Source organism: Podarcis raffonei, chromosome 4 (assembly GCF_027172205.1).
Source record: "Podarcis raffonei isolate rPodRaf1 chromosome 4, rPodRaf1.pri, whole genome shotgun sequence".
Classification (NCBI taxonomy): Eukaryota; Metazoa; Chordata; class Lepidosauria; order Squamata; family Lacertidae; genus Podarcis; species Podarcis raffonei.
In genome coordinates, this window is record NC_070605.1 from 24,815,352 (window position 1) to 24,842,750 (window position 27,399).

At 42.5% G+C, this 27,399-nt stretch overlaps 1 protein-coding gene across 3 annotated transcripts in view; it reads left to right on the forward strand.

Annotated features, from left to right (window-relative positions):
• Positions 1-244: 244 nt before the first annotated feature.
• Positions 245-27,399, forward strand: part of RNF17 (ring finger protein 17) — a 43,837-nt gene continuing 16,682 nt past the window's right edge. Inside the window, exons 1-20 of one of the 3 annotated variants that reach the window (XM_053385811.1) lie at positions 245-279; positions 2,561-2,616; positions 3,057-3,112; positions 4,699-4,789; positions 6,123-6,203; positions 11,585-11,685; positions 12,523-12,694; positions 14,237-14,313; positions 15,317-15,391; positions 16,661-16,935; positions 17,379-17,534; positions 17,817-18,006; positions 19,132-19,303; positions 20,056-20,246; positions 21,690-21,828; positions 22,741-22,900; positions 23,698-23,813; positions 24,312-24,432; positions 25,239-25,359; positions 25,841-26,065. In XM_053385811.1, coding sequence (XP_053241786.1) covers positions 4,787-4,789; positions 6,123-6,203; positions 11,585-11,685; positions 12,523-12,694; positions 14,237-14,313; positions 15,317-15,391; positions 16,661-16,935; positions 17,379-17,534; positions 17,817-18,006; positions 19,132-19,303; positions 20,056-20,246; positions 21,690-21,828; positions 22,741-22,900; positions 23,698-23,813; positions 24,312-24,432; positions 25,239-25,359; positions 25,841-26,065 — 2,375 coding nt within the window. In that variant the 5' untranslated portion in view covers positions 245-279; positions 2,561-2,616; positions 3,057-3,112; positions 4,699-4,786. Of the gene's footprint in view, positions 280-300; positions 538-2,560; positions 2,617-3,056; positions 3,113-4,698; positions 4,790-6,122; positions 6,204-11,584; positions 11,686-12,522; positions 12,695-14,236; positions 14,314-15,316; positions 15,392-16,660; positions 16,936-17,378; positions 17,535-17,816; positions 18,007-19,131; positions 19,304-20,055; positions 20,247-21,689; positions 21,829-22,740; positions 22,901-23,697; positions 23,814-24,311; positions 24,433-25,238; positions 25,360-25,840; positions 26,066-27,399 lie in introns of those variants that run through there. The other 2 variants (XM_053385808.1, XM_053385810.1) reach the window with 2 other exon arrangements.

Here is a 27,399-nt window from a genome sequence, read left to right on the forward strand (position 1 = left end):
AAAACACAAGCAAATATTAACAGAAATAAAACCATATACATATATGAAATCCGCCTTAAAGGCATATCAATGATTACAATCAATTGTACAGTAGCGCCCTCCTGCGAATTCTCATCCTAGGTATAATACAGCAATTAATCATTATTACAGTATTACAGTATTTAAATTGCCATGCACACACTGAGGGTTCCCGCCCCCGCTCCATCCCGAGATGCAGCGATTGGCTGCGGAAAGGAGGCTAAGGAGTTTCCATTGGTCGGAACGCACGTGCCGGGGAAGGTGGGCGCAAACAAATACGGAGAAGAGCTGGAGCTCGCGCTGGCCGGTGACTCGGAACTTGGCCGGTTGGCGCCGCGCGGGGCAACGCGAGGTGCAGAAGGAGGGAGGGAAAGGGGGCGGAGAAGATGGCGGCGGCGGCGGCGTCCTTCCCGGGCGCTTCCGCCAAGAGGCGAGGCAGGTTCCAGCAGAAAAGCCCGTTCGAGGGCGGCTGGCAGCGCGGAGCCCCGCCGCGACGGGTGTTGAGAGACGCCGGCTCAGGTGGAGTGTGCGAACAAGACGCTCCTTCTTCTTCGGAGGAGAAGGTTTTGCAAGGGGCAGCGGGTTAGAGAACTGGGGGTTGCAGAAAAACACCACCACCTCGTTTAATCCGGGGCAGGCGGCTTGCTTGCTTCCGAGTAGGCGAGGCTGCGGCTCGGGACCCCGCGCGCGAGTAACCCGCGCAGCCGCATCCTAAACACTCGCAAACGGGACCTGTTGAGTTCGGGAAGGTTTGCGGTGGCGTTTTGTTGCTTGGTTCGAGCAAGCACGAAACTACGGTTCGTTTCCTCCCTGGAGGACAAAACTCTGCACAAAACACCCCTTGGGTGGGGATGCCCCGTCTTCCCTCCGCAGCAGCATTTGGCTGGAAAACCATCTCATTTCACGCCTCCTCCCGTTTCCCTGGAAGAAAAGCAGGCCATCTGGGTCCTCTCTTTTTCCCCTTTCCCCGACACGCGACGGGCATGTTCAGACGAGGAGCGAGAGGCCGCCTCAGACGGCCGCCATCTTTCCAGCGGCGAGACCCGACTTTTTAATTATGAAGTTCTTTAGGTCACTTGACGCAAATGTAAAACCATATATTACCTCGGAGCTCTACTTGGCCCCTTCGTTTGTGATGGAGCAGGATAGGGATCGAAACAATGAAAAAAGACTAATCTATAGTCGGAAAATTAGTATATTCTTCTGTTAGGTTAGGCCCTCATCCGCCCACAGTTGCTTTAGGTTTGGGTCCCAGCGCAGCGATTCTTAAAATACAGAAAGCTCCCAGGCTGTTAATTTGGGGTGGGGTTGGACTTTTTTTGGAGTTGGAGTGTTTCTTATCAATTGTTTTCAGGGCCATCTGTAAATAAAGCTAGGTGTTCCTTTAGACTTCTGAAAAAACTTAGCTACAATGGAAGTTGGCCCTGACTCTTAATTTGTAAGCATATGGCATATTATTTCTTGCCTTCCAAACCCTATCCTATGCATTTTTACTCACAAGAAAGTCTGTTTTCAGTGGGATGCTCATGTAAGCAGCTTTTGACTTTGGTAGAATGCAAACCCAGATGATTTATGTGAGGGAGAAGTCAAACAAAGGCAAAACCTGTAATTTCTTACTTAACAATGCTTCCAGGTTGCTGTTGTTCTTTTGGGGGACGGGGTCAGTATGTATAAGCTAAACAAGCTATAGCTTAGGGCCCCACTCTCTGGTGGGCCCCCAAAAAATTTAAAGGGAAAAAAGCTGGATGTACATTTCCAAAATATAAGATAAAAGACAAATAAAATAAAACCTACATACAGCAACAGTGTTTTGTGTTGTGTAGGCTCCTATGATGTAAGTAATAGACCCCGCCCGTTAGCCTGCTTCCTAAAATATCACTGGTTTGCTCATTTATATATAGGGTTCCTACATTCTGCATGGACTGGTTGCATGGCAGCATGTGCAAATGGCTTTAGATACCTATTAGGTTCATAAATTACCATATAGCATATATTCAACGCAAAAAACAGCAACAATTTGTTGTTGACAAAGGACAGCTGGACATAGAAAGGGCCCCATTACCTTCAGTAGCTTGGGGCCTTATCAAACCTAAATCTGGCCCGAGGGGGGGTCTTTGGGCAAATTCAGGCTGTGCAGTTATTTGATTGGCAGTTCTTTGACAACAAACCTACTACCCCAAGAGAGAAAACTTGTTGCAGTAAGGAACGTGATGAGAAAATGCACTGGAAAGTGGGAAAACCCTTAAAACAAATCTTGTGTGACTGCTCATTGAGTCTCCAAAATCATCTAATCTACCTGTGAACAGATAAGGTAGGATGAATGCTCAATAAATACATTTTCTGGAAGTTCCGTAACTATTCTGCCTCCCCCAATTCCTCCTTCCATCTTGACCAGCCAAAGACCTGCTATGGAATCATGGAAATTGCTGTTTTCAAACTCCAGTGCTTCTTGTGTTACTCTAATGTGTGTGAATTTGTTTTAAATAACAAGAGCATTCATATACTAACTTATTTTTGCATCTCTTTATTTTCTTCTTTTTAGACTTGCAGATTCAGAATTCCAACAGGGCTGGTGCATATGATAGCTATACTTCACAAGTAATTGATTTGCTTTCTTTGGGGATATATGGGATCAGGGCAGACTTAAGACTTTCAAATTTCGGCAGTGCCCTGTGCAAGGCCAAAATTTGGTGCCCTACCTCTCTCCTTCCATTCTGCTCAACTCCCTATGTCATAGTTGTGGTGCCTGCACTGCCCCCTAGGTTGCACTGCCCTAAATCTGCCTCTGATGGGATACTAACAAAATTGAACCTGCAGCCAAATATTTTGTGGGAGAATAGCTTAAGAGTACACGGGTAGGACATTGTCAGTTCTCATGTTGTCTCTACATGAGTAGAGGAGACATCCTTTCATGTTCTGTCGCTGACCTGGAACAGAAATAAAAATGTAAGCAGCAATCTAAGAAAGATTGGATCCAATAGTGTTGAGTACTGTATTGGAAATTCTTAACTATGAACTTTTCCATTCCTTTCTTGTAGGTGACCTTAGATTTTGAACAAAAGGTCCGTCTTAGGAGTCTGCAAAAATATAAAAGGTAAATTTGAGTGTGTTTTGATGTCTGGAAGCGAAGGGGGGGTTGGCATGTGGGCCTGAAACATATTCTAAATTTTAATAGCAGCTTTTTTAGTAAACAATTTTTTTTTTCATCATTCGGCTCTTAAAATGCTCTTGTTTACAAGGAAATCCGTTAAGTTTTTGTTCAATCGGTGAAATATTTAATATTCAGTGTTGCTGGGTTCTGTGTGCCGAAGAAACTAAGAATATGTCATTTTAGGCTGCTGCAACTTATTCATTCTGCCAAAGTTTTTTCTTGACTCCCTATAAAAGTCCAATCAACTCATTTTACATTTTTGGGCTTTCATCAGGATTGTAGTTGTATGGTCTGTCTTTAAAAATGTGAGGGTAAATAGCTTGGTCTTGTTTAAAAAGAAAAAAGTTTGAGGTGACAATAAAAGGTTATTAGTTATTTTACAAAATTTATTTACATTGCAGCAAAACTCCTAAGTTTACAAGAAACCTTAAAATTATAAGAAAAGTTTAAAACATTTAAAAACATAGATTATTAGAATAACAACAAAAAAGAATATTTCAGAAGAGCATGTGTCCTCCCCCCCAATAAGATTTTATTAAAGCTTTTTCATGATACAGTAAGATAAAATAAACCAGTCTAATCATAAACAAAAACAGAAAGAAAAAAGAAAATAAAGTGTCCTCAAAGGTAGCTCTTAACCCTTGTCTCACACAGAAAGTAGTGAACCTGCCCACCTCTCACCTGGGAGCTTTCCTTTTTTCCTCCAGTCTCTCCCTCTGGGAGGTCTTCCCATCTCTTCTCTTCCCTGCCTCTCACTCAGTCCATCCATCCACCCACCACCCTCATGTTTGTATAATCCTTGGACCAATAATGGCCCAGAGCAGAGGACACAAAAGAAAGAGAAGAAAAAAAGGAGTGAAAAGCAAAGAAAGGAAAAAAGGACCGTTATAAATTACAGTGGTGCCTCGGGTTACATACGCTTCAGGTTACATATGCTTCAGATTACAGACTCAGCTAACCCAGAAATACTACCTCAGGTTTTTAACTTTGCTTCAGGATGAGAACAGAAATCGCGCGGCGGCGGCACAGCAGCAGCGGGAGGCCCCATTAGCTAAAATAGTCCTTCAGGTTAAGAACAGTTTCAGGTTAAGAACAGACCTCCGGAACGAATTAAGTACGTAACCAGAGGTACCACTGTGTAACAATCTTAGAAATGATTAAGGGAGACATTTGCAGATCCAATGCCCATCAGGGCTCTTACAAGGCATTTGGGCAAGATCCTGATTCCTCTGCTTAAAAGTCACTTAACCCCATCAGGGTTCTCAGGAGCTGACAGCTTCCTGTTCTCTTGATGCAGAAAATGGCTTTTTCAGAGCACCAGAGGTTAATCCCCTGTAAACACTTTTTTCCAGACTGAATTCAATAGCCAAGATTGATGTCTGGCTATCATCAATTGCCACATAATTTATCTGTCGGCAACGTGCCGACAAAAGACGTGTAATCCACTGTGTTCCTCCCCTGGAAGTCGGAAGAGCATGTGTTATTGAAGGTATTATTTTTGTTAAGTAATATAACAATTTGATTTTTAGGTTTAATACTCAAAGCATCAATCAGCCGATTAACTCTGCTCACTGGACTCCAGCTCACTATCTAAGATCAGAACCATCTACAGCAGATATGGTATGTAAACGATCTTACTCGGTTTTGTGTCTGCTTAGTAAAGTGTTTCAAATTAAGTGTTACTAAATTGGACTAGTGACAATGACATTGTGTGAGTTGAAGAAATATTTGCTAAACTTCTGTGTTGTTGGACTGCTGGTAAAAAGCACAGCAACAAAGTGATGCCTTTTTAGGAAATCACTGGGGGCTAGAGAATTAAGAGACTGGACACTGATATTTTTCTCCATCAATTTTGGTCTTTAATGTTTGCCACTATTGGTGACACTTCCAAGAATTTATTTTGCAGTGTGACAGCCTTCTCTGATTCTTGCCCCCCAAATGTGTTGTAGCATTTGTAGAAAACATTACATTGTCAATGATTATTCAAACCCATTGTACTCCATAATGTGTTCTGGGTTAAAATATGTCACCTTGAGAAGATTTCTCATTCTCCTGAGAATAAAACACCTACATTTAATATTTATATTACTATCACTAGATTTGGGGCAGCTCAGTGTCCTGTTTTAACTTGTTGTTTGGTGAGTGTCGGTTGGTTGTAGTGAACTGAGATGTCAGCTCCCAACAGTGGAGAAGAGAGCAGAACCTTCAAAGAATTACCGTATTTTTTGCTCTATAAGACTCACTTTTTCCCTCCTAAAAAGTAGGGGGAAATGTGTGTGCGTCTTATGGAGCGAATGCAGGCTGCGCAGCTATCCCAGAAGCCAGAACAGCAAGAGGGATTGCTGCTTTCACTGCGCAGCGATCCCTCTTGCTCTTCTGGCTTCTGAGATTCAGAATATTTTTCTTCTTGTTTTCCTCCAAAAACTAGGTGCGTCTTGTGGTCTGGTGCGTCTTATAGAGCGAAAAATACGGTAAATGGCTAAAGGAGCAAAATACTCCTGAACAAAAGATGCCAAGACTATGAAACAGCTGCCTTAGATGAGAGAGTTTCATAGTCTTGGCATCTCTTCAGAAATATGTCTGGATTTTTTGAAAGAAGTGATTAACAACTCTGCATTCATGAATGAAAAAACAATTGTGTGGAAAGCTTACAGGGTGTTAGTTTTTTTTAAAAAAAGAAGAATGAAATATGAACTGTTAAAGAGATAACCTTGTAGTTATTATACCACATTATTAAATGCTTATCTAGCCTGAGGGTATGGATTCTTGATTTCTACTCTTTTGAGATACCCCGGTTTTATTTTTAAAAACCCTGTCTGCTACTTATTGAAAACAACATACACATGCATTTTTTAAAAAAGATAATCAAAATGAATTGAATTACAATGCTATGAGGGCCTTTGTTTAAAGCACCTCTCTGCTAATTTTATTGTTATCCTTTTATTTTCCCCAGAATAGCAAAATTCTACAAGAGATAGAGAAAGCTTTGGAAGTAGCTAAAAACAATCTTGGGTGGTTAAAGAGTGCGGAGGAGGTAGGCCAAGAGAATTCTGTGTCTTGGTTTGAAGTATTTCAGATTTTAGTTTATACTGATGTCTGTTCCCAGAAATTCTTTCTCTAACAATACTTCAGCAAGGTGCTATAAAATTTAATGTCAGCTCAGCTCCAGGTGCTTTTGGAGGATACCAGTTATTTTAGATCTTCACCCTGGCTTCTTTCTGGTTTTGAAACAACTTCATTGGTTGCCCTGAAACCCCCAGAGATCTTCGGATTATTACTAAAAATGCTTTGAAATGAGCAATGAGAGTGGGTCCCTGTGGCTCTCCTGTTGAATGGTTTCTTTAAATGTAAAGGTTCATCATTGTTCCACCCGATGTGTATGTCTTTAAGGGGCCAGAGCAAGGGCCAGAGCAAGATAACGAGACCCAGCTTTACAGCTGTGAAACATAGCAGGTGCTGCTGAGTTATACTGATTAAGCTGTGTCAGCAATTGGGTATAGTACCGTATTTTTCGCACTATAGGACGCACTTTTCCCCCTCCAAAAATGAAGGGGAAATGTGTGTGCGTCCTATGGTGCGAATGCAGGCTTTCGCTGAAGCCTGGAGAGCGAGAGGGGTCGGTGCGCACCGACCCCTCTCGCTCTCCAGGCTTCAGGAGAGCCCCACCGCCAGCCCCACAAGCTCAGGGGACAGCGGGGAGGCGGAACGCCGCCATCCCGCTGTCCCCCGACTTGGTTAGAAGGCTGGCGGGGGGAGAAGCCTGCTCCTCCCCTCGCCAGCCCCGCAGACTCGGGAGACAGCGGGAGAGGCGCAGCGCGCCATCCCGCTGTCCCCCGACTTGGCTAGAAGGCTAGCGGGGGGGGGGGAGAAGCCTGCTCCTCCCCTCGCCAGCCCTCAAACTCGGGAGACAGCGGGAGAGGCGCAGCGCACCATCCCGCTGTCCCCCGACTTGGCTAGAAGGCTGGCGGGGGGGGGAGAAGCCTGCTCCTCCCCTCGCCAGCCCTCAAACTCGGGAGACAGCGGGAGAGGCGCAGCGCACCATCCCGCTGTCCCCCGACTTGGCTAGAAGGCTGGCGGGGGGGGGGGAGAAGCCTGCTCCTCCCCTCGCCAGCCCTCAAACTCGGGAGACAGCGGGAGAGGCGCAGCGCACCATCCCGCTGTCCCCCGACTTGGCTAGAAGGCTGGCGGGGGGGGGGAGAAGCCTGCTCCTCCCCTCGCCAGCCCTCAAACTCGGGAGACAGCGGGAGAGGCGCAGCGCACCATCCCGCTGTCCCCCGACTTGGCTAGAAGGCTGGCGGGGGGGGGGGGAGAAGCCTGCTCCTCCCCTCGCCAGCCCTCAAACTCGGGAGACAGCGGGAGAGGCGCAGCGCACCATCCCGCTGTCCCCCGACTTGGCTAGAAGGCTGGCGGGGGGGGGGGGAGAAGCCTGCTCCTCCCCTCGCCAGCCCTCAAACTCGGGAGACAGCGGGAGAGGCGCAGCGCACCATCCCGCTGTCCCCCGACTTGGCTAGAAGGCTGGCGGGGGGGGGGAGAAGCCTGCTCCTCCCCTCGCCAGCCCTCAAACTCGGGAGACAGCGGGAGAGGCGCAGCGCACCATCCCGCTGTCCCCCGACTTGGCTAGATGGCTGGCGGGGGGGGGGGGAGAAGCCTGCTCCTCCCCTCGCCAGCCCTCAAACTCGGGAGACAGCGGGAGAGGCGCAGCGCGCCATCCCGCTGTCCCCCGACTTGGCTAGAAGGCTGGCGGGGGGGGGGGGAGAAGCCTGCTCCTCCCCTCGCCAGCCCTCAAACTCGGGAGACAGCGGGAGAGGCGCAGCGCACCATCCCGCTGTCCCCCGACTTGGCTAGAAGGCTGGCGGGGGGGGGGAGAAGCCTGCTCCTCCCCTCGCCAGCCCTCAAACTCGGGAGACAGCGGGAGAGGCGCAGCGCACCATCCCGCTGTCCCCCGACTTGGCTAGAAGGCTGGCGGGGGGGGGGGGAGAAGCCTGCTCCTCCCCTCGCCAGCCCTCAAACTCGGGAGACAGCGGGAGAGGCGCAGCGCACCATCCCGCTGTCCCCCGACTTGGCTAGAAGGCTGGCGGGGGGGGGGGGAGAAGCCTGCTCCTCCCCTCGCCAGCCCTCAAACTCGGGAGACAGCGGGAGAGGCGCAGCGCACCATCCCGCTGTCCCCCGACTTGGCTAGAAGGCTGGCGGGGGGGGGGAGAAGCCTGCTCCTCCCCTCGCCAGCCCTCAAACTCGGGAGACAGCGGGAGAGGCGCAGCGCACCATCCCGCTGTCCCCCGACTTGGCTAGAAGGCTGGCGGGGGGGGAGAAGCCTGCTCCTCCCCTCGCCAGCCCCGCAAACTCGGGAGACAGCGGGAGAGGCGCAGCGCACCATCCCGCTGTCCCCCGACTTGGCTAGAAGGCTGGCGGGGGGGGGAGAAGCCTGCTCCTCCCCTCGCCAGCCCTCAAACTCGGGAGACAGCGGGAGAGGCGCAGCGCACCATCCCGCTGTCCCCCGACTTGGCTAGAAGGCTGGCGGGGGGGGGGGGGAGAAGCCTGCTCCTCCCCTCGCCAGCCCTCAAACTCGGGAGACAGCGGGAGAGGCGCAGCGCACCATCCCGCTGTCCCCCGACTTGGCTAGAAGGCTGGCGGGGGGGGGGGGAGAAGCCTGCTCCTCCCCTCGCCAGCCCCGCAAACTCGGGAGACAGCGGGAGAGGCGCAGCGCACCATCCCGCTGTCCCCCGACTTGGCTAGAAGGCTGGCGGGGGGGGGGAGAAGCCTGCTCCTCCCCTCGCCAGCCCCGCAAACTCGGGAGACAGCGGGAGAGGCGCAGCGCCATCCCGCTGTCTCCCGACATGGTTTGGAGGCTGGCGGAGGGCTTCCTCCTCCCCCAGCCCCGCAAGCTCCCAGAGCGATGCCAAAGCTGCGCGCAGCTTCGGCATGGCTCTGGGTCCCGTTCTGGGGGAGGGGGAAGCTCGGGCTTCCCCCGCCCCAGCCCCGCGCCTGGCGGGGGGGGGAAATAAATTTTTTCCCCTTTATTTCCCCCCCAAATCTACGTGCGTCCTATGGACCGGTGCGTCCTATCGTGCGAAAAATACGGTATATAAGGAGCAGCACCTAGCTCTCCCATTACCCTGAGGGATGGGTTGGTGGTTGGGTCATGTTTGTTTGTTGATGTATTTAGAGTAAAAGGAGTTTTTTGTTTTTGTTATTAAAACCTTGTCTGAGTTATTTTTGAGTCCCTTTTTAATGCATGGTCTCCCCAGCAAGCTCTCTGCAGCGTTACCATACTGCAAATAGCCAACACTTTTCACTGGCTTTTGATCCCATCCATCATAGCATCCTCCTGGATTTCCTAGCTGGGAGGGGAGGCATTGTACTGCATTTGGTCCTGGTCCTTTTTGAAGGGTAGCTCTCAGAAGGTGGTGTTTGGAGCTTGCAGTGGCAAGCCTAAAGTATCTGTATGAAACCACTGCAGAGGTCATCCAAAAATCTGGAATGCGATGTCAACAGTATGCTGATGATAGTTCTATGTCTACTCTATCATTGGGAGCCTGGGAAAATTCTGGGACAGCATTTGCGATTGACTGGATGAGGGTGAATAAAATTGAACCTTAATGCAAACAGGATGGAAGTACTGTTGAGAATTAGTCTGAAGCAGGATAGAGATACAGCATATATTGGAACAGAGTTGCATATACCCATAGGACTCTGTATTGTAGTCTTGGGCTTCAGGCTGCATCTTGATGTTCAGGTAGAGGCTGTTGTGAAGAGTGTATTTTACCATTTTAGACGGGCTTAGCAGCTTTGTGTTTTTCTAGAGAAGACTGCAGCCACAATAATTTATACCCTAGTAACATCCACATTAGTTCTAAATTATGTATTAATATTTTCTGCCTGCTCTTTACCATAAGGTTCCAGGGCCAGCTACAACAATATAGTATACAATTATTAATGCAAATAAAATGGTTGCAATAGTACAGATTCAGGAAAAGAGATTGGGCCCCACAAAATAAACACCTTAATTGTCAAATGCCAGGGAGAGGTGGGCCTTCAGTATAGCTATGCAACACAGATGTCTGATGCACCTCTATGGGGTGGAAGTTTCCCAGTTTATGGGTTGCCATAGATAAAGGGCCCTCATTTCCTGCACTCCTGTGGGTGGTGGAACTAACTACCTAGAGAGTCTTCAGGGATGGAGGTGGTCTTTCAGATATTTGGGTCCAAAGTCATTTTAGGGCTCTAAACACCAATGTATAGATGGAAGCTGGAAACATGGTGCACAGTGCCACTTGCCAGGGTGTTAAATAAGGAAGACTGCTTTAACAATTACACTGTGTTGGGGGGTTTTGTGTTCGTTTTAAAGGTTAAAACCATCCTATGCAGTGTTTCCCTTCTGGGCAGCATACTGAGGGCCCTATACCAGTGATGGGTAGGACCAGAAACAAAAGTAGGCAAAACAATTAAATTTTACTTTTGCGCAACAGTGTTCACACACCCTTCTCTAGCCTCCATTCAGACAAGCGAGGGCACATTCCAGCCAGACAGAATCAGGGCTCATGGGATAGTTCCAAGGGCCAGATAGAGGGGCATGGGGGCCATATTCAGTCCCCGGGCCTGAGTTTCCCAACCATTACCTTAAACTGCAATACTTTATTTCTTTAATTTATATACTGCCCTATACACAGAGGTCTTAGGGCGGTTCACAGGAAATATCACAATATATAAAATAAAAACAAAAACAAGGGAGTACTGTCTTCCCGTTTGAACAGACCTGCATATCATCATCTTCCATTGAAGTCCCAGATGCACCTAGCCATAAAAAAAAAAGGGATTGGACTTTCTCAGAGGTAGCTCCAAACTTTGGACCTTCCTCCCTAAGGAAGTTTGTCTTGCTTCTTTGCTTTTCCAATATAGGGCTGTTCTGAAAAGAGATTTTGTCTTCAGCATTGTATTAACTGTGACTGTACTGTAGTCCTGATCATTTTTTACCAGTTGTATTGTGACTTATATAATACTGTGAGCAGCCTTGCTGATTCCTGAATCCACAGGCAGAATAGAAATCATTTCATAACAATAATTTCTACTGCATTGTGCACCATTAACTGATGTTTTTGAGTGTTGTCCAGTGATGAAGGAATACTTAAAAGTTGCTGGAGTACCTTTAAACAATTGGGTACTAATAATTATTTGCTCAACCTTATATGTTACGTATCATCCATGTAGCCATTATAAAATATAAACCTCAACCTTGTATTCTTGTACATCACTACTTCTCAACTACTGCCACCATGTGAGAGAAAAGGGGGAAGGTTGTTCCTGAAAGTTATATGCTGCTTTTATTATTTGTAAATCTAGTTCTGCTGGCTATAGAGCACATACAGAATTACAGGTTGTTGTTTTGTCACACTCCCCCCCCCCCCCAAAATGAAAAAGATGCTTGAGGATTTGATCACCGAAGCAAAAGAAGAAGAAAGCAAGATTGCAGGTGTTATTAATGACACGTTTTCAGATATTATTGCTTCTGTAAATTCAAGGTAACCTGTTTTAAAGCTTTTGCTTTGATGTTAATAATTTATCTGAAAAGTATTACATAACTATAATAATGCAGATATCTGTGTGGCAAAATGTTTAGCAAAATGCCTGCTTCTGTGATGTGGGAGGGACAATATGTAGCAGGAGTCCTGGAAGGACAAGGAATCTGTGAGCTCAGATCCATTGTTTACCCTACCATGGAGCTGCTATCGGCAAAGACCTGACCATCAAGTTTCAGGGTAGATTTTTGCCTTTGCTGTAATTGTCCTTTAGTGCAATTCATTTCTGTATGCCCATATGAATTAAAAGGCAGTTGCATATTCAAAACAAGAATATTTCAAAACATCCACCTTCTAATTTTCCTCCTCTTGCACCTCTCTCTCTTTTTTCCCTATGATTTTTGCAGTTTTATTTCTACTACAGTAGTTGGTTGTTGTTTGGAGTGCCATGGATGCTTGCACGTCTTGTGCCCTTGAGCATTTAGAATGTTTTCAGCATGAAGAGCTGGCTGTTAAGGATGCATTTTTGTGTGATGTGTGCAGTATCAGTCAGTTGCTTGTTATGAGGACAATAGGTGAAAGCTATCCAGCATTAATCATACTCAAGAAATCCATTGAGTGCACTCATTGTAGTAGATCTACTCTTGAGTATTTCTTAGTTGTTTATCACCCAGTAAATATAAATCTGGTGTTTTCTGTAGTTTGTTATTTTAATATCATCACCAAAACCTTCTTTTTAACATGAGTACTGTATGTTTGTTTTGTATAGTTTACTATTCAGTTATTATTTGTAACGTGATCAACTTTTTCTGAGGTCTGATTTTCTTTGTATTCAATTAGGAAAAGGAAACTGGAGACAGAACTGATAATGAACACCAGTTACTATATAACTGATATACATAGTGTTCAGTTATCGGTTATGCAGAAAATAAACAGTTTGGATGCAGCCTTAAAAATGGCAAGGGAGATTAAATCAACCCATTCCTTAAAGCCTTACCATAATTTAAATCAGGTAACTTATTATTAAATCATTTGATTCCTTAACTTTACTTCTGGGTATGTATGTATGTATGTATGTATGTATGTATGTATGTATTTATTTATTTATTTGAAAGTTTTATATCCTATTTTCAGGAAACATATCTTTTCAAAGCAGTTCTCAGTAATACAACCACAATTTTCAACAACCAGATGATAACAGTGCAGCTACTGCAGAGTTTGCAAGCATTATTGGTAGCCTAACATTTTACATTAGCTTTTTTTATCAATTAAGCAGAGGAATTGAACTCATTTGCTTATTGTGGTAACTTGCAAGCCAGTGAAGTCTCCATATAGCTGACTGAAAACAAAAACATGTCTTTAAGCAAGTGGAAATAATGAACTTTCTCCATTAGTCTTTAATTTCTCATGTCAGAGCTGTCATGAGAAGATTTTTCCTCTTTGGCTTGGTTTTTATTTTTACTGAATTGTTTTTTTATGGAAAGCATTGTCTTTTTGATGAAAAGTCACAGTAGTTTAGTGTGATAGAAGCATTCAAGGTAGGATCATTTGATTTAGGTCTGTAGCCTAAGCTAGTTTTTCAGGGTTCTTTCAGTTCCTTTATACCTAAAGCCACTGCACATTTTCATAGATCTTAAGAGCTTACCATTTTTGTCCCAACCCTTTCCATCCCTCTGAGAAGGCATGGCAGAAGCTGCATGTGCACAGAGCACTTAAAATAAATATACAGTGGTACCTCAGATTACATACGCTTCAGGTTACATACTTTTCAGGTTACAGACTCCACTAACCCAGAAATAGTACCTCAGGTTAAGAACTTTGCTTCAGGAAGAGAACAGAAATCATGCGGCGGCAGCAGGAGGCCCCATTAGCTAAAGTGGTGCTTGAGGTTCAGAACAGTTTCAGGTTAAGAACGGACCTCCGGAACGAATTAAGTACGCAACCAGAGGTACCACTGTAGACAGATTTTAGGCATTCACCCCCTTTTACACCACGTCCTCAAAGAAGTACAGTGGTACCTCAATTTATGAACAGCCCTGTTTGCGAACAATTCGGTTTATGAACTCCACAAAGCCGGAAGTAGTGTTCTGGTTTGTGAACTTTACCTTCGTCTACAAACAGCACCGATGGTAGGAGGCCTCATTAGGGAAAGCGTGCCTCGGTTTAAGAATGGATTTGGTTTAAGAACGGACGGACGGAACGGATTAAGTTCATAAACCGAGGTACCACTGTAGTTTCAAGGTTCATCCTAGCCAGTTCAAGACTTATCTCTCTACAGCATATTAGGCCTGGCATCTGCCTTCACCTTTCCTAAGTCATGCTTGACCAGAGCAACGGCTACTTCTGCAGCCTTTCCACAATCATCCTTTCTGAAATCTTTAGGACAGCAATGTGTGCACCAGCCAGGACTTGTTGTTTCCTTTGAAATTGTTTCCTTTGAAATCAAATGGGACATCACTAACTTCACACTAACTCTCCAGTGTTCAAGACCACGTTCAGCTCCCATTAGTTGCTGTATTTTACTGTAAATTAAATTAGGATGTTCTTATTCTAGGTTCTCTGCAACTTAAAAATGACTTTGGAGGAAGAAGTCTTAAAACTAGATCGTCTGAAAAAAAGAGCACTTCCAAGGTAAGCATTCATAGAATTACTTAGTATGGATAGCAGAGTTACTGCACCTTTAAAAATATCGCCATACTGCACCTTTAAAAAAACCATACTGAATTTGTAGAACTGATAAATAAAATTAAGAGTTGCATATACTTCACTCGACCCTTTGCCGGAGGTCTGGAGTTCAGCATGCTATATGGGGGATCTGTCAGCCTGGTGCATTAGAAATGTTTTGGACTACAACTCTCATTAACTCCCAGTGAGCATGCAGATCGCCCCCTCCTCAGCCCTTAAATTGATGGCTTGATAACTGGAAAATGGGCGGTCACCCTCCCATGTTAGTTGGCATGCATAGATTAACTGAGTGTGAGTGTCTCTGCGCACACATGCACATGTACATACACTGGTGGCCACACCCACTGCTGGCATGCAGCTCCCAGAGGTTTGGCCACAGGTGAATGTCTGTGGTTGAGCCAAAAAAAGGTTACCCAAAGGTTACCCCTTATAGAGAACCTTCACCTATATACCCCCTCCTGGACTCTGAGAGCTTGGAGAGATGATCCCATCAGCTTTCCACCTTTCAGGGAATAAGTTCTACTTATGCACAGGGCAGGTCATTCTCGGTAGCGTCAGCTAATCTGTAAAATAGGACCCAATAGATACGCTTGGCAGTCACCACAACACTGCCAATTTTGGCATTTCACTGGATGCTTTAAAACATCTTTAAAAAGCCAACCGGGAAGGCTTTTAGAACAGGGGTTTCTTAGGTGGTTTTTATTGTTAATGCTTTTTATTGCTGTATTTAATTGTGGCATACATGGTGGTGGTTATCGCGTGTTTTTGTTTTTTGGGAGTAATTCTGATTGTGGGTTTTTGCAGTTTAAACCTGATTGTGATCTTGAGAAATTAACATAAAATTGTGCTATTAATGTAGTAAATAGATTTATGGTGTTACAAAATTTCTGTTGTCCTGAATGAATTATTGTGGTTGCAAACAATTGAACTTCCTGTATATCTAAAACAGGTTTCACATGGACTCTGAAAAGATTACCCCCATGTTAGAAAACCTGGGGAATTTTTTTCCTGATACACCTAACATGTAAGTACTTCTGTTGTGGTGTTAGTTTTCCTATATATAAAAAAAATGGGACCTGCAGGTTTATCAGTTTTCTCAGCATTCATCATTGTGTGTCATCTGGTACTTCAGTAACACGGGATATTTTTTATTTGGAAATGTGCTGGGGTAGAAACTAAGCAGTTTACCTAGAAACAATACAGAAATACCTCCAGAAATAAACTGGAGAATAATGCTCAAATAGTTCTGAGGTTCTGATAATGAATAGGATTTTTGATAGCTTGGATATTATCGGAAAACCTTATGAGTTTTGTAGTTATGAATTATACTTAAAAATTGCTGAGTTGCTATGTAATGTGCAAAAATAATAATTAAAAGCCTAGGACTTGCTTACTATTAATACGCCATGTTTTAGGATGCAGTTTTTCCAAGGTTGTGTGCAAGTAATATCAATGCATTTAAAAAAAAACAACAGCAGTAAGTAATAATATACAGCAAATCAAAATGATACCTTTTACTAGTCATTTAGTAGTAGATAGCCCTGTGGTGGTGGGGAAGACATCCTAGCTGGAACAGGCTATAGAAATTTACACATGCCAACAAGTAGATCTTAAGATATAACCTAATATCTGGAAAATTAAAACCTCTTTCTGATCCTAGCAGCTGCATTCTCTTACGTGACAAGCAGGGTGGTGAGTTATCCTGCATAAAACTTCCAAAATGTCCCATTAATATATTGAAAATACACTTTGGGAACGAAGTATTTTTAATATCCATGGAACAGTATTCATCTTGGGTGTTTTAACTTAACCCTGAATACTGGAAATCACATTTTTTCATCCAATTTAAATTCATTTTAATCATGAGAAATATCTCTCGGAATCCAAATAACCTCTGAGTACCAACAAAATGAGCAGTCAGCACACGAAGTAGCATTCATTCAGATTCATTCAGTAATTGTATACCCTGAAATTCTACCCAAACTATTAATTATTTTTATTAATTTCAGTGGTGGTGGTGATGATGTAGTTTCAGGTCTCAACACATGCAAAACTAGTTTAAATTATTCTGGTTCATGAACAAAACTGTAAATATCCCTTTTCTATCTGACTGCACATGCCAACAGTTCCAACATCAACATCGAAAAAGGGCAGCCCTGTCTTGTACTCCTCTCCAAACCTGATGGATCTTGAAAACCTATAGGCACTTTGTTATTTCTACCGAGTGTTTGCTCTTCCATGTTAGTGATGGCTACTGTTTAAGAGATGTTTTCTGAACAATTTGTCAACCTAGGTGCAGTTTTGAAGGCAGCCTTCTAAAACTGAGCAATATGGAAGAGGAATTCAGAACTGATGTTCCATCTCATATAAGTGTAAACCTTGAACCGCTTGTTGAAGACATTGGCACAGTTGCTCTTCTGCCAGAATCTGATGCACGTCTTGAAGGAAATTATACCCACCTCCAAGAAATGACTCCTCCATTCACTCAGAAATGCATTTCTGCTTTACCTCAGACAGCATCCACTCCAGATGTCATAATTGAAGAAATCATTGAAGATGATCAAGAAAGTGAGTAGAACTTTCCAACCGGTTGCCAGAGTTGTGTGGCTAATTCCCTTTGTTTTTAAAACAATATTCTTACAAGTACATAGCAACCTGCTCTTGATGCATTGTTTTTCTTACATAGGCGGAAGGTGGAAGGTAGGTGGAAGGAATCTACCAATCAATACTTTATTAATGAAATCAGTTATTACATAATTGATTTCATTAATAAAGTACTGATCGATTAAGTGAAGAAGCATATTTTAAAGGCATGTTTGCACATTCATTGGTGTGTTCAAATCATTTCTCAGAAATGAGCACCAAATCATTTCAGAATGTGCATGTCACCCTTTCTGTAACAATACAAACTTATTAACTTGTACTGTCTCAAACTGTTGTTTTTCAGTAGTGTTCCCTATGATCTTCCTTCACTGTTACATTACCTTTCTTACCCACTGTGTACCACACAGATGCTCCAGAATTAGTTTTTGTCAGCAGTGTTCTGAATCCTTGCCACTTCTACATTCGAAAAGTTTCACAGAAGAAAGCAGCTGTTCGTTTGGAAAAAACTCTGAGGCAATTCTGCAATCATAAAAGGTCCTACCCTAGTGACATTTTGGAACTAGGTAACAACACTTCTCATATCTTTTGACTAATAATGTTTATATAATTTCAGAGTTTTGCTTTTTTTATTCCAGTGAGGGGGATATATATTGTGGGTTTTACTAAGTAACCTTTTAATATTGTAGAGTAGAGGTCTGCAGTCATTTTGGACCCAGGAACTCATTTGGAAATCAGTCTCTTGAGGATACCACCAAAAAATGGCTGCTGTGATAGATTGCCTAATCTCAAATGTTCCTCTCAATGAGAATATTTTGCAACAAATTGTGTCCTGAAACTTATTTCAGGTTCAAGAATCTATGTTAAAAGCAAGGAACATGGAATGTGGTGTCGTGGAAAAATCATTGAACTGATGCCGTTGCAGAAGACAAACGAGCTGAAGCCCCGTGGTCCAACAAAGTACAAAATTTGTGATATAGCAATGATGAAAATATTCCTTGTGGACTATGGGCATATTGAAGCTTTGATTATTTCAAGGTATGCTTTTTTGCCTTACGGTGGTTTTGCCATATTGCTTTCTAGTGGCAATGTATAAGGTGCACCAATTTCTAGTGATGAAAAGGAGAGTGGATTTAAAGCCTCATTACCATTTCATTTGTTCATTGCCTTGTGCAGGAGAATCTCAAGACAACCTGCTGTAAAAACAATCTTTATAAGGCAGAAATGAACAACAATAAGAGTGCATAATTTGCTCAGTTAATTGCTGATGTGATTCAAATAGTGTTCAGGCATTAAATAACTGCATGTGGTGATGTGAATTTTGCATGTAGGTCCTCCATGAACATGTGATTCTTCTACATCCATTCATGGTAGATGGATTATGTAATCTGGGTCTGTGCATAGAATCCGGTTCTTCCTCCCCCACCCAATTATTGATTAAAATATTTTAACTAGGGCCAGACCACCATAAAGCCAAGTATAGGGAAATTTTACAAATAGACCTTTCCTGCCTTCTTCACATAGGCCCCGGTTCATATTCCAGATTGGGTGGTCAGATGCCTGTCAGTTTGCCACGCACAAATGATATCATGGTTTCTGCTTGTTTAGGGGACATGTATGCAGAACTACATTGGTGTGTAATGAGAGAAAATTGCAAATCCCCATCCCCACCCCAATGACTCCAGGATGAGTTCATTGGCTTCCCTTGGTTCTGACGTTTCCAAATTGTTTTTAACTTCACGTACAACATACTTCAGTAGTCTTAACTTAGGGGTTATCAGTTGTATGAGCCACCCAACAGCTTGATTATTTTGCACATGGAAAACCTTGGGTTCAATTCCTGAACATCTCGAGGGTTATTACAGAGCTCTGTCCCATCAGCTGATCCATTTAACTGAAGAGCCGTTGTCAGAGTAGATTATAGTTGGAGCTGGTCTAAAACAACTTATTATAAAACGATCTTAATTAGAGCAGATAGGAAATATTTTGCTGATTTGCCTTTTATGATCTCTTTTGAATAATACAGTTCAGTTGTTCCCAGTAAAGCATCTCTTAAACAGAAAACTTTTTAGACTTAAAAAATCTGCCTATTGATGTTGAAGCATTTTATTCCAAGCTTATATTGAGAAATAATATTTGTTATCTTCTCTTTCTGCCATCAAGCGTACCAAATAACATTGGCATTAATCCAGAACATATCACTCTAGAATATATAGTGACTGAAGACTTTTGCTTGGTTGTGAAGAAACCTGACATACATATAGAGGCACAACTTAGTGGTATAAATCATTTAGCACTACAGTGCTCCCTGAAGGACATTGTTCCCAAAGATTCAGTAAGTAAGAACTATATTGTCTGGACTTCTGCATTCTTAGAGAAGTTAGATAATACCTTTTTTAAAGAAACAATTGAATGTTCATATTCTGACTTTTCCTGATTGAGATGGCTTTCCCTTCCTTTGTAATGAAGTAATTATTGTATTGTACTCAATAAAGATAATAACCCAATATGCCTAACTTTTTAGAACAGTGGTCAGCAAACCTTTTCAGCAGGGGGCCGGTCCACTGTCCCTCAGACCTTGTGGTGGGCCAGACTATATTTTGGGGAGGGGGAAATGAACAAATTCCTATGCCCCACAAATAACCCAAAGATGCATTTTAAATAAAAGGACACGTTCTACTCATGTAAAAACACGCTGATTCCCGGACCATCCACAGGCTGGATTTAGAAGGCGATTGGGCTGGATCCGGCCCCTGGGCCTTAGTTTGCCTACCCATGTTTTAGAAGATTCAACCTGTCTTCCTCACAGATCATTCCTATTTGTGATTGCACAGAATACACATTCAAAGAACAGTTATGAGTAAACATTGCTAGTTCAATTTGGAAAAAATTAATTGGTGTGGTATGGTGTCTGAATTATTATTTTAAAAGTCTTGATGTGTTTGGATGCCATGCAATGTACATAACAGTGTGGTTAAGTCCTGAGTTTTGTTACATATTGGGTATTTAGTAGTTCTTGGTACTGTACTTAAATCCTAAAGTCTACAGGTGGATAGGATTCTGAACTTCTCTCTCCCTCTGCAATAGGCTGAAGGTTGGAGCAGAAAAGCAAGGACAGAATTTTTGAAAATGGTAAAAAACAAAGCTGTTCTAATGAAAATCTTCAGAGAAGAGGATGGTGTGCTTATTGTTGATCTGATGAAACCACCAGCAAACAAAATAAGTAGTGACATGCCTGTATCTCTCAGAGATGCTTTAGTTTTTATGGACTTGGCAAGGTATATGCAATACAAAGCATTTCAGGGTTAGAGATAAAATAGGGTTATTTTTTAAAATGTACTTAATTAAAACTTGAAATCATGAAAAACACTTTAGGTGAGTGTGATTATGTGTTGGGAGAGGTTATGTCTGCTATAAAGACTAGATTAAGATGATAACATCTTATTTTTCTCTGCTGCTGGCATGATTAGCTACAAATGCTTAATTACTAAAATTCTAGATTGTTCTCTCCAGTTGGGCTTTCAGCCACTTTATTTTTCACATTCAAACTGAATACTAAAGCCGTTCGGGAGCCAAGGTACGACTGTATTCCTTTATAACAGAGAGCAAGAATTGGCCACAAATTGACTAAAGCCCGCTAGCTGTTAAATACCACTAACCTAAATATTTTTTAAAAAAGATCTGGTGTAGTGAGGGTGAGAATGGAGAATCATAGAATTGTGGTACTGGAAGGGACCTAAAGTCAGTTTTTGCCATTTCCCCATCATCCTGTTTTCCTTAATCTGTTCAGTTTATTTCCCCACCTTCCAGAGTGGATAAATGTCTTATGATTCAAATTTTTATTTTAAAATGCAAATGCTATGTTTTTCTTAAGATACAGTAATATGAAATCTGGATATAAGCATGTTAGCCCCATAGTTTATATCTTTAAACTGATCAGTGCCTCTACCAGAGACATGGAATTGAAGGAGGCGTCTCTGTGTAAGTGAAGAATCAATCTGATCCTTCCCGATATCTGCATATCCTACTCTACCTGCCAAATAATGGCATTTCATTTCCATCTCATGAAATAAACTGCTTGGGCTTGCCCAGTAACTTTCAGACCTTGTTCCTACTTATTGGTCATGGGCATTTTGTTTTGTTTGCTGATTTGTTCTTGTGGGGCTGCAACTGGGCGAAGGCAGAGTAAAGTAGAAAAGGGCAACACTAGAAAGTCAGGAAAGAGGAAACTGTTGGCTGTGTGTGTTCCTATATTGTCATGCTTTGCCTGCAGTCTTGCACACAAATACCATATTTTTCCGTCTATAAGACGCCCCCATGTACAAGACGACCTCTATTTCTTAACCTAAAATTAAGAAAATGCACTATGCACTATCCATGTATAAGACGACCTCTTATTTTAAACTTCAAAAATTTAGGAAAAAATAGTCTTGTACAAGGGGAAATACAGTATGTCTTGCGCCTTCTCAAATGTGTTTCAAATGCAGGTCATTAAATTGGTTCTGCGGAATTCAGTGGAAGCCAGTGCTTTTTTTCAAGGGGTGCTCAAGGGTACACAGTATCGGCACCTCTCTTTTTGTTAAAAAATGTGGCACTTACTGTAACAACTTCATTGTGAGTACTGGCGCCTATTTTTCTAGAAAAAGGCAGTGGTGGGGGCCATAGAAAACTTCCTCTTGTGGCTGACTTCAGCAGTTCATTCTAGATTCTTACTTTACTAGGTTTCGTGCTGAAGTTTCTGATCAACCTGAAAATATTGAATTCCTGCAGTACTGGGCACCTGCGATACCAGAGGAAAATACAGAAGTCACCATTGTTGTTAGTTATATTACTAGCCCAGGTGATTTCTACATTCAGCTAGTAAGTATTACTCAGTATATTTAATTTTTGTGTTGACATTATTGAAAAATGCTTCCTGAGATTTGGTCTGATATGATTTGATTTGCTATTAATTTTGTTATTAATTGGAATATTATTACTGGAAAATTGATAAAAATTATTTTACAGAAAGGAAAGAAATGCTTCCTGAAATGCTTTACACTTTCTATTTTGGAACATAAAAAAATAAGTTTATTGCTGGAAATTGGGAGTAGTATGTTTTTCAAGAATCATAGAATTGTGGTACTGGTACCATTTCAGATGTATAAAATACATTAATAGATCTTTTTCTAGTGCTTGTTTTATATACAGATCACTCGGAACCTAAATGGGGATTATGTTCCAGGGACATGAAGCCACAATTGCCTTAGGAACTACCCCTGCACAAGTAATCTTCCTTTCCAGAGCCAGCACGCTAAAGGAATCTTAACCACCACCACCACCCTGAAGCAAGGCAGATACTTTTTTAGCTCTCTGCCTTGCTTTTATTGGGTTCTGAGAGGTTCTCATGAGATGTTATGGGGCTGATGAGCCCATGCGAGATCCTCCCAAAGCCCAGTTAGCAAGGCAGAGAGCTTAAAAACTCTTGCCGTGCCAGAAAAACTCAGCATGGAAAGAGCTTAAGAGCTCTCCACCTTGCATGCAATTAATTTCCAATGTCAGCTGAGCAAGTCTCCCATATCAGCTACCTTTTCTCAGCTATCTGATAGGCATCTTCACGCATCAGTCTGGCTTCAGTGTGTCATGTGCCACTTTCCCCAATTTCTTCAGCAGATGTAAAATCGAGTACTTTAGGTACAGAGTGCATCAGTTTGACTTTCTGTGTGATGTAATATTTAGTAAGAGTGTGCTGGCTACAATCCATAGTGATTAATACTGTTTCCATTGTGTTAGGTAGAAGAAGGTCCAGAATTTGCAGCTTTTCTGAGCAAAGTTGAGGAAGTATATAAAAATGACAGCAGAGTTGGCTTGGAAATTCTCTGTCCAGTCCAGGGTCAACCATGCATAGCAAAATTTGAAGAGGATGGAGTTTGGTACAGGGCACAGGTTGTTGGTAAGTAACTGTAGTATTAGGTTAGAGGACTTTTGTTTTGATTCCCTCCCCCCATCAAATCACCTTGATATTTTCAAGACACCTATTTAATTCATTTTCTGTTTTAAATGAATGCTGGTTTTTCCCATTTCATTCTCCCACTGTGATTTCTTTTTCTTACGTCCAAGTAATACACCCATCTTTCCTACAATGAAGCAGGGTTTAATAGCCACTTGGCTCGACTTTTCTAGTTTGTGCTAAACCGTAGGCAGGTTGAAGTTGCAGCCAAAACAGGCAAATGATGGTTCACAGTTGAGCTCCAAATGAGAATTTGAAACCCACTTCAAAATTTAGATTTTAAGTCTGATCTGTGGGGCAAGTGTTAAACCATGGTTTGCCGTTTCTGATATGGGGTGCCGTAACTTGTTCATTAACATGCTACCGTTCTTAGTTTTTTAATATAACATATAAAACCATAGATTTTTTTATTGAAAAACAGGCTAATGAATTCTCTTGGTTTAATAATGTAAAAGAGCACCTGACTCTTATGTGTTGATATTGCCATTATTAAAAATTGCCAAGTATGCAGTATTTGATGGATGGTTTTGAAGGAAGTGATGTTGATTTCAAAGTTTGTGTGTGGAGCTTGGATAGCATTACATATATCTGCAGTAACATCACTCTCCTTAATGCTGCACCTCAATCACCGAGGTACGGCTGGACTGAGACTGTTATTGTTGTAGGTGTACACAAATGTTTCCTATAATTTTATAATGTCCACGTATCATTGATTCCTAACCGCATAATGTTTTCTAAAGGATTGCCAGGCCACCAAGAAGTTGAGGTCAAATATGTTGACTTTGGGAACACTGCTAAAATAAATGTGCAAGACATGCGTAAAATCAAAGATGAGTTTTTAGCTCTCCCAGCAAAGGTAAGTTAGAACTGCATCCCGCATGAGGTAAATCTAAATATGCAGAATGCCCTGTACTCCTGACAAAGCACCTTCTGCGCAGCTTGGAGTTCAGTTCCTAATGCTTGTGAATTATCTCCTCTGATAAAGTGTAATTCTGTGTCCACTAAATTCTAACAATATGATAAATGTAATAGATAGAAGTGAGCCGTGTGTCAAGCTTTTCTCTAAGAATCTATCTCCCCTCCAACACATGCAGAGCCAAAGAAATTTTCACACAAGTGCCATGTTTTAAGAGCGGGGCAAGTTGCTGTTGTGCGAAAGGTAGGCACCCTGTGGCTCAGCAGTGGGTCCAAGAATACTTTGTGCTATAGCAAGAAAGTACTACAGGAGATGCATACTTAATTGTTGCCTAGATGAGAGATTGCTGGGAGCCCTGTGTAAGCACACTGAAATTTCACTAAAGGAACGATGGCATTGAAACTAAATAAACAAATTGGGCTATGTTTTATAATTTAGGCCATCAGGTGCAAGCTTGCCCGTATCATACCAAATAAAGGAGCAAAAGAATGGAGTAGTAAATCAAAGGACAGATTTGAAGAACTAATTCAAGATAAATGTATGCTCTGCTTTATTATTGGTGAGTGTTCGCCTGTCTTGAGTAACTTACTCAGTATTTGAGAGCCAAATAGAGTTGCTGTCTCAAAAACCAAATCATCCATTCAGTGGACAGCAACTTGATAGGGACAGTGCCTCCCATCCAGCCTGTCAGGGAAATTCTCACTTTCTCCTTAACGTTGTCAGGACTGCTTGCTGCTCTTGTCATCAGTGTAGGACTATTTCCCTTTCCCTACCTAATTGGATTAGCTGGGTGCTCAGCTATGCCCAGCCAGAACACGGGGCAGCTTATTCCCAACCCGATCAATGGTTTTCCAGTTGGGAGGAGGGGCAAGTATTTGGAATTCAGCCATAGAACATGCTGGCTAACTCTTAAGTCACAGTATCTGATTAACCTACATCACATTACCATTTTGGTGACAAATGAGATAAAATTATTTGTAAGAATATGGAGCTTTGGAAATATCAGACTTTCAGAACACTTTTTTTAAAAAATCCCGTTTTTTAATGCAGAGACTTAAATTATCTGTCACAGAAATACACAGGCACTACATTTTATTAAGTAATCGTCTCGAAGGAGCCTTCTGGTCTTAATAATTGGTTTTCTTTGTTCCTCACCTTTCTACGTAACTTTTTAAGGTAGCTTACAAAATGCAAAAGCAATTAAAAACCACAGTAGGTAAAAGCAATAAAATCCCCAACGTAATGAAGTAAAATAAAATAGTTCGCAACTATGACCTTCATCATGCTGCCTCCTTTCCCCAACACCCGTAGCTAATTTTTTTTCCTTTGACATTTTGAACTTAAACCTCTTTCAACTACATCTAGAAAAATCTGAAGACAATATTCTGTCTGTTGAGCTCTATGAAAGTGTATGTGTGCCACCAAAGGCATCTTGGAGTGTTAACAGCCTCTTGGTTAAAGAAGGTCTGGCATCTTATATATTAAGGTGAGTGTGCTGCTTCATTAACTTCAACATGCTCATAATATTTTTGCAACTTCTGAATTCGAGCAGCCTAATATTTCTCAGTGAAGTGTATGTAATGTCATCTCAGGTAGTGCTTAAATGGCTTGGCTTAGCGTTGTGTACAAACCTAGACTCACGATTTTGTCTCACTCCAAACAAACTGAATACTAAGCCAAGAAACAAACCTTGGTTCACAGCTCATGGTTCATTTTGGAGCAAGACAAATCACACCACAACCCCAAGTTTGTGCATAGCAAGGGTAGTGTGACATTGTGGGTTTTTTCCCCCCTGTAAACCATCACTCTTGCTTGTTTACACTTAGCCATGGTTTGGCTTAATGTTAACATGCCAACCAGGTCTTTGTTTAAAACTTGCTGGTCATGTTTTGTGGAGGGCATTTCTGCTTCTATTTGTCTGATACTGGCAGATGAAACAAAAAACTAAATAAAACCAAATTCTACAGTGACACCAAAATGATTACCGAATCACATCATGAAGTTTGGGATCCTACTCCAGAAGAACTATTCAAAGCTCATGGAGATAATTTACAGCCTGGGAATGAAGAGTCGATACAGTTTGAAGGTACAAAATTAGATTGCAGCAAAGAACTGCAAGTGCGAATTAGTCACGTTGTGTCCCCAAGCAAGTTCTACGTGCATTTGATGTCATCAGAACAGATTCTGAAAAGGTAAGTTCCTTTTCCCACTTGACCTGGGTCAGAGCACTTCATGCTGTTTGGTTCTTTTCATTTTTGACAATTGTTGTTGCTTAACTCTACATGTTCCACAGCTCCTGCAGGATGATGAAAATAGCCATTAAACTAAGAAAGGAGTCTTTGCTGCCAGTGTGCCATGTTTTTTCCGTAAAATACCCCCTGAGGACCACAGAATTTCGTGTCATTCCCAGGATTGCTGGATTTGTGATTAAAGTGTACTAGTGGCAAGACACCCAGCATGTTGGCCACTTCCAGTTGTGGGTGGCTGGCACGCCAATGCTTGAAAGTTAAAGACAGAAAAAATATTTTACATAGATGGATGGATTAATAGATAGAATAGATAGACATACACATGTATGGGGACAGGAAAGACTTGGTCTTATCCTCATGCAGAACTGGGATGGACCAGATTTTTATGGTCCTTTCATCCCTTTACCTGACATAAACGTTGGAAGAAAGTAACCCACTCTTTCTGGCCTGCTCCTGCCTACTCTGCGAAGGGAACATTCAAGCTAAGTGCTCCGTGTTCTGTTTGGACAATGTGCTCAAGATGATGGTGGGAGTTCAGCTACAAGCATACTAGGAGCAAATTAATTATCTGGAAGAAAGGATGCAGGGAATGCAGCCCTGGTTATGGTTTATGAACTTAGTGGTTTTTTGTACCATTGACCACAGTGTCTTGGAGAACCTCTGGTGGTTTAGGGCTGGAGGCATGGCTTTGTAGTGGATTCCACTCTACCTGCTGGGGGTGCTTTCTGAGAACAGTAATGGGGTTTTTTCCCCTTCTTCCATCTGACTCGGAAGAGGCAGCATGGGATGGCTGTGGGTCGGTTGAAACCATACAAAACAAAGTTGTTGTGGGTTCTTGGATACTGGATTTGAAGAGGTACCTTGTTCTAGATGAGGTTGGACTCCTCTTGAAAAAGTAGGTGCGTAGCTTGAGTTGCTCCTAGAGGCTATATTGTCACTAGAAGCCTGGGTGGGTTCTGTAGCTAGGGCTGCCTATTCTCTGCTTGAGCTGGTTCATTGGCTATAGGCTTTCCCAAACAGAGAGAGTCTAGCTGCAGTTAGGCACTTTATATGAACTAGAGTGGACGATAGAGTGGGTGTGTTGTTACATGGTGCTGCCTTTGAAAAAGGTTCAGATGTTGCGAAATGCACCATTGGTTAATGGGCACCACTGTCTGGTTTCATATAACAGAGTCTAAAAGAATTGCATTGATTGCCAATTATTAGGTGCTTATGATGACATATAAAGAAAGCCCTGATCAACTGGGGTTTAAATATTTGAAAGAACGTTTTGAGAT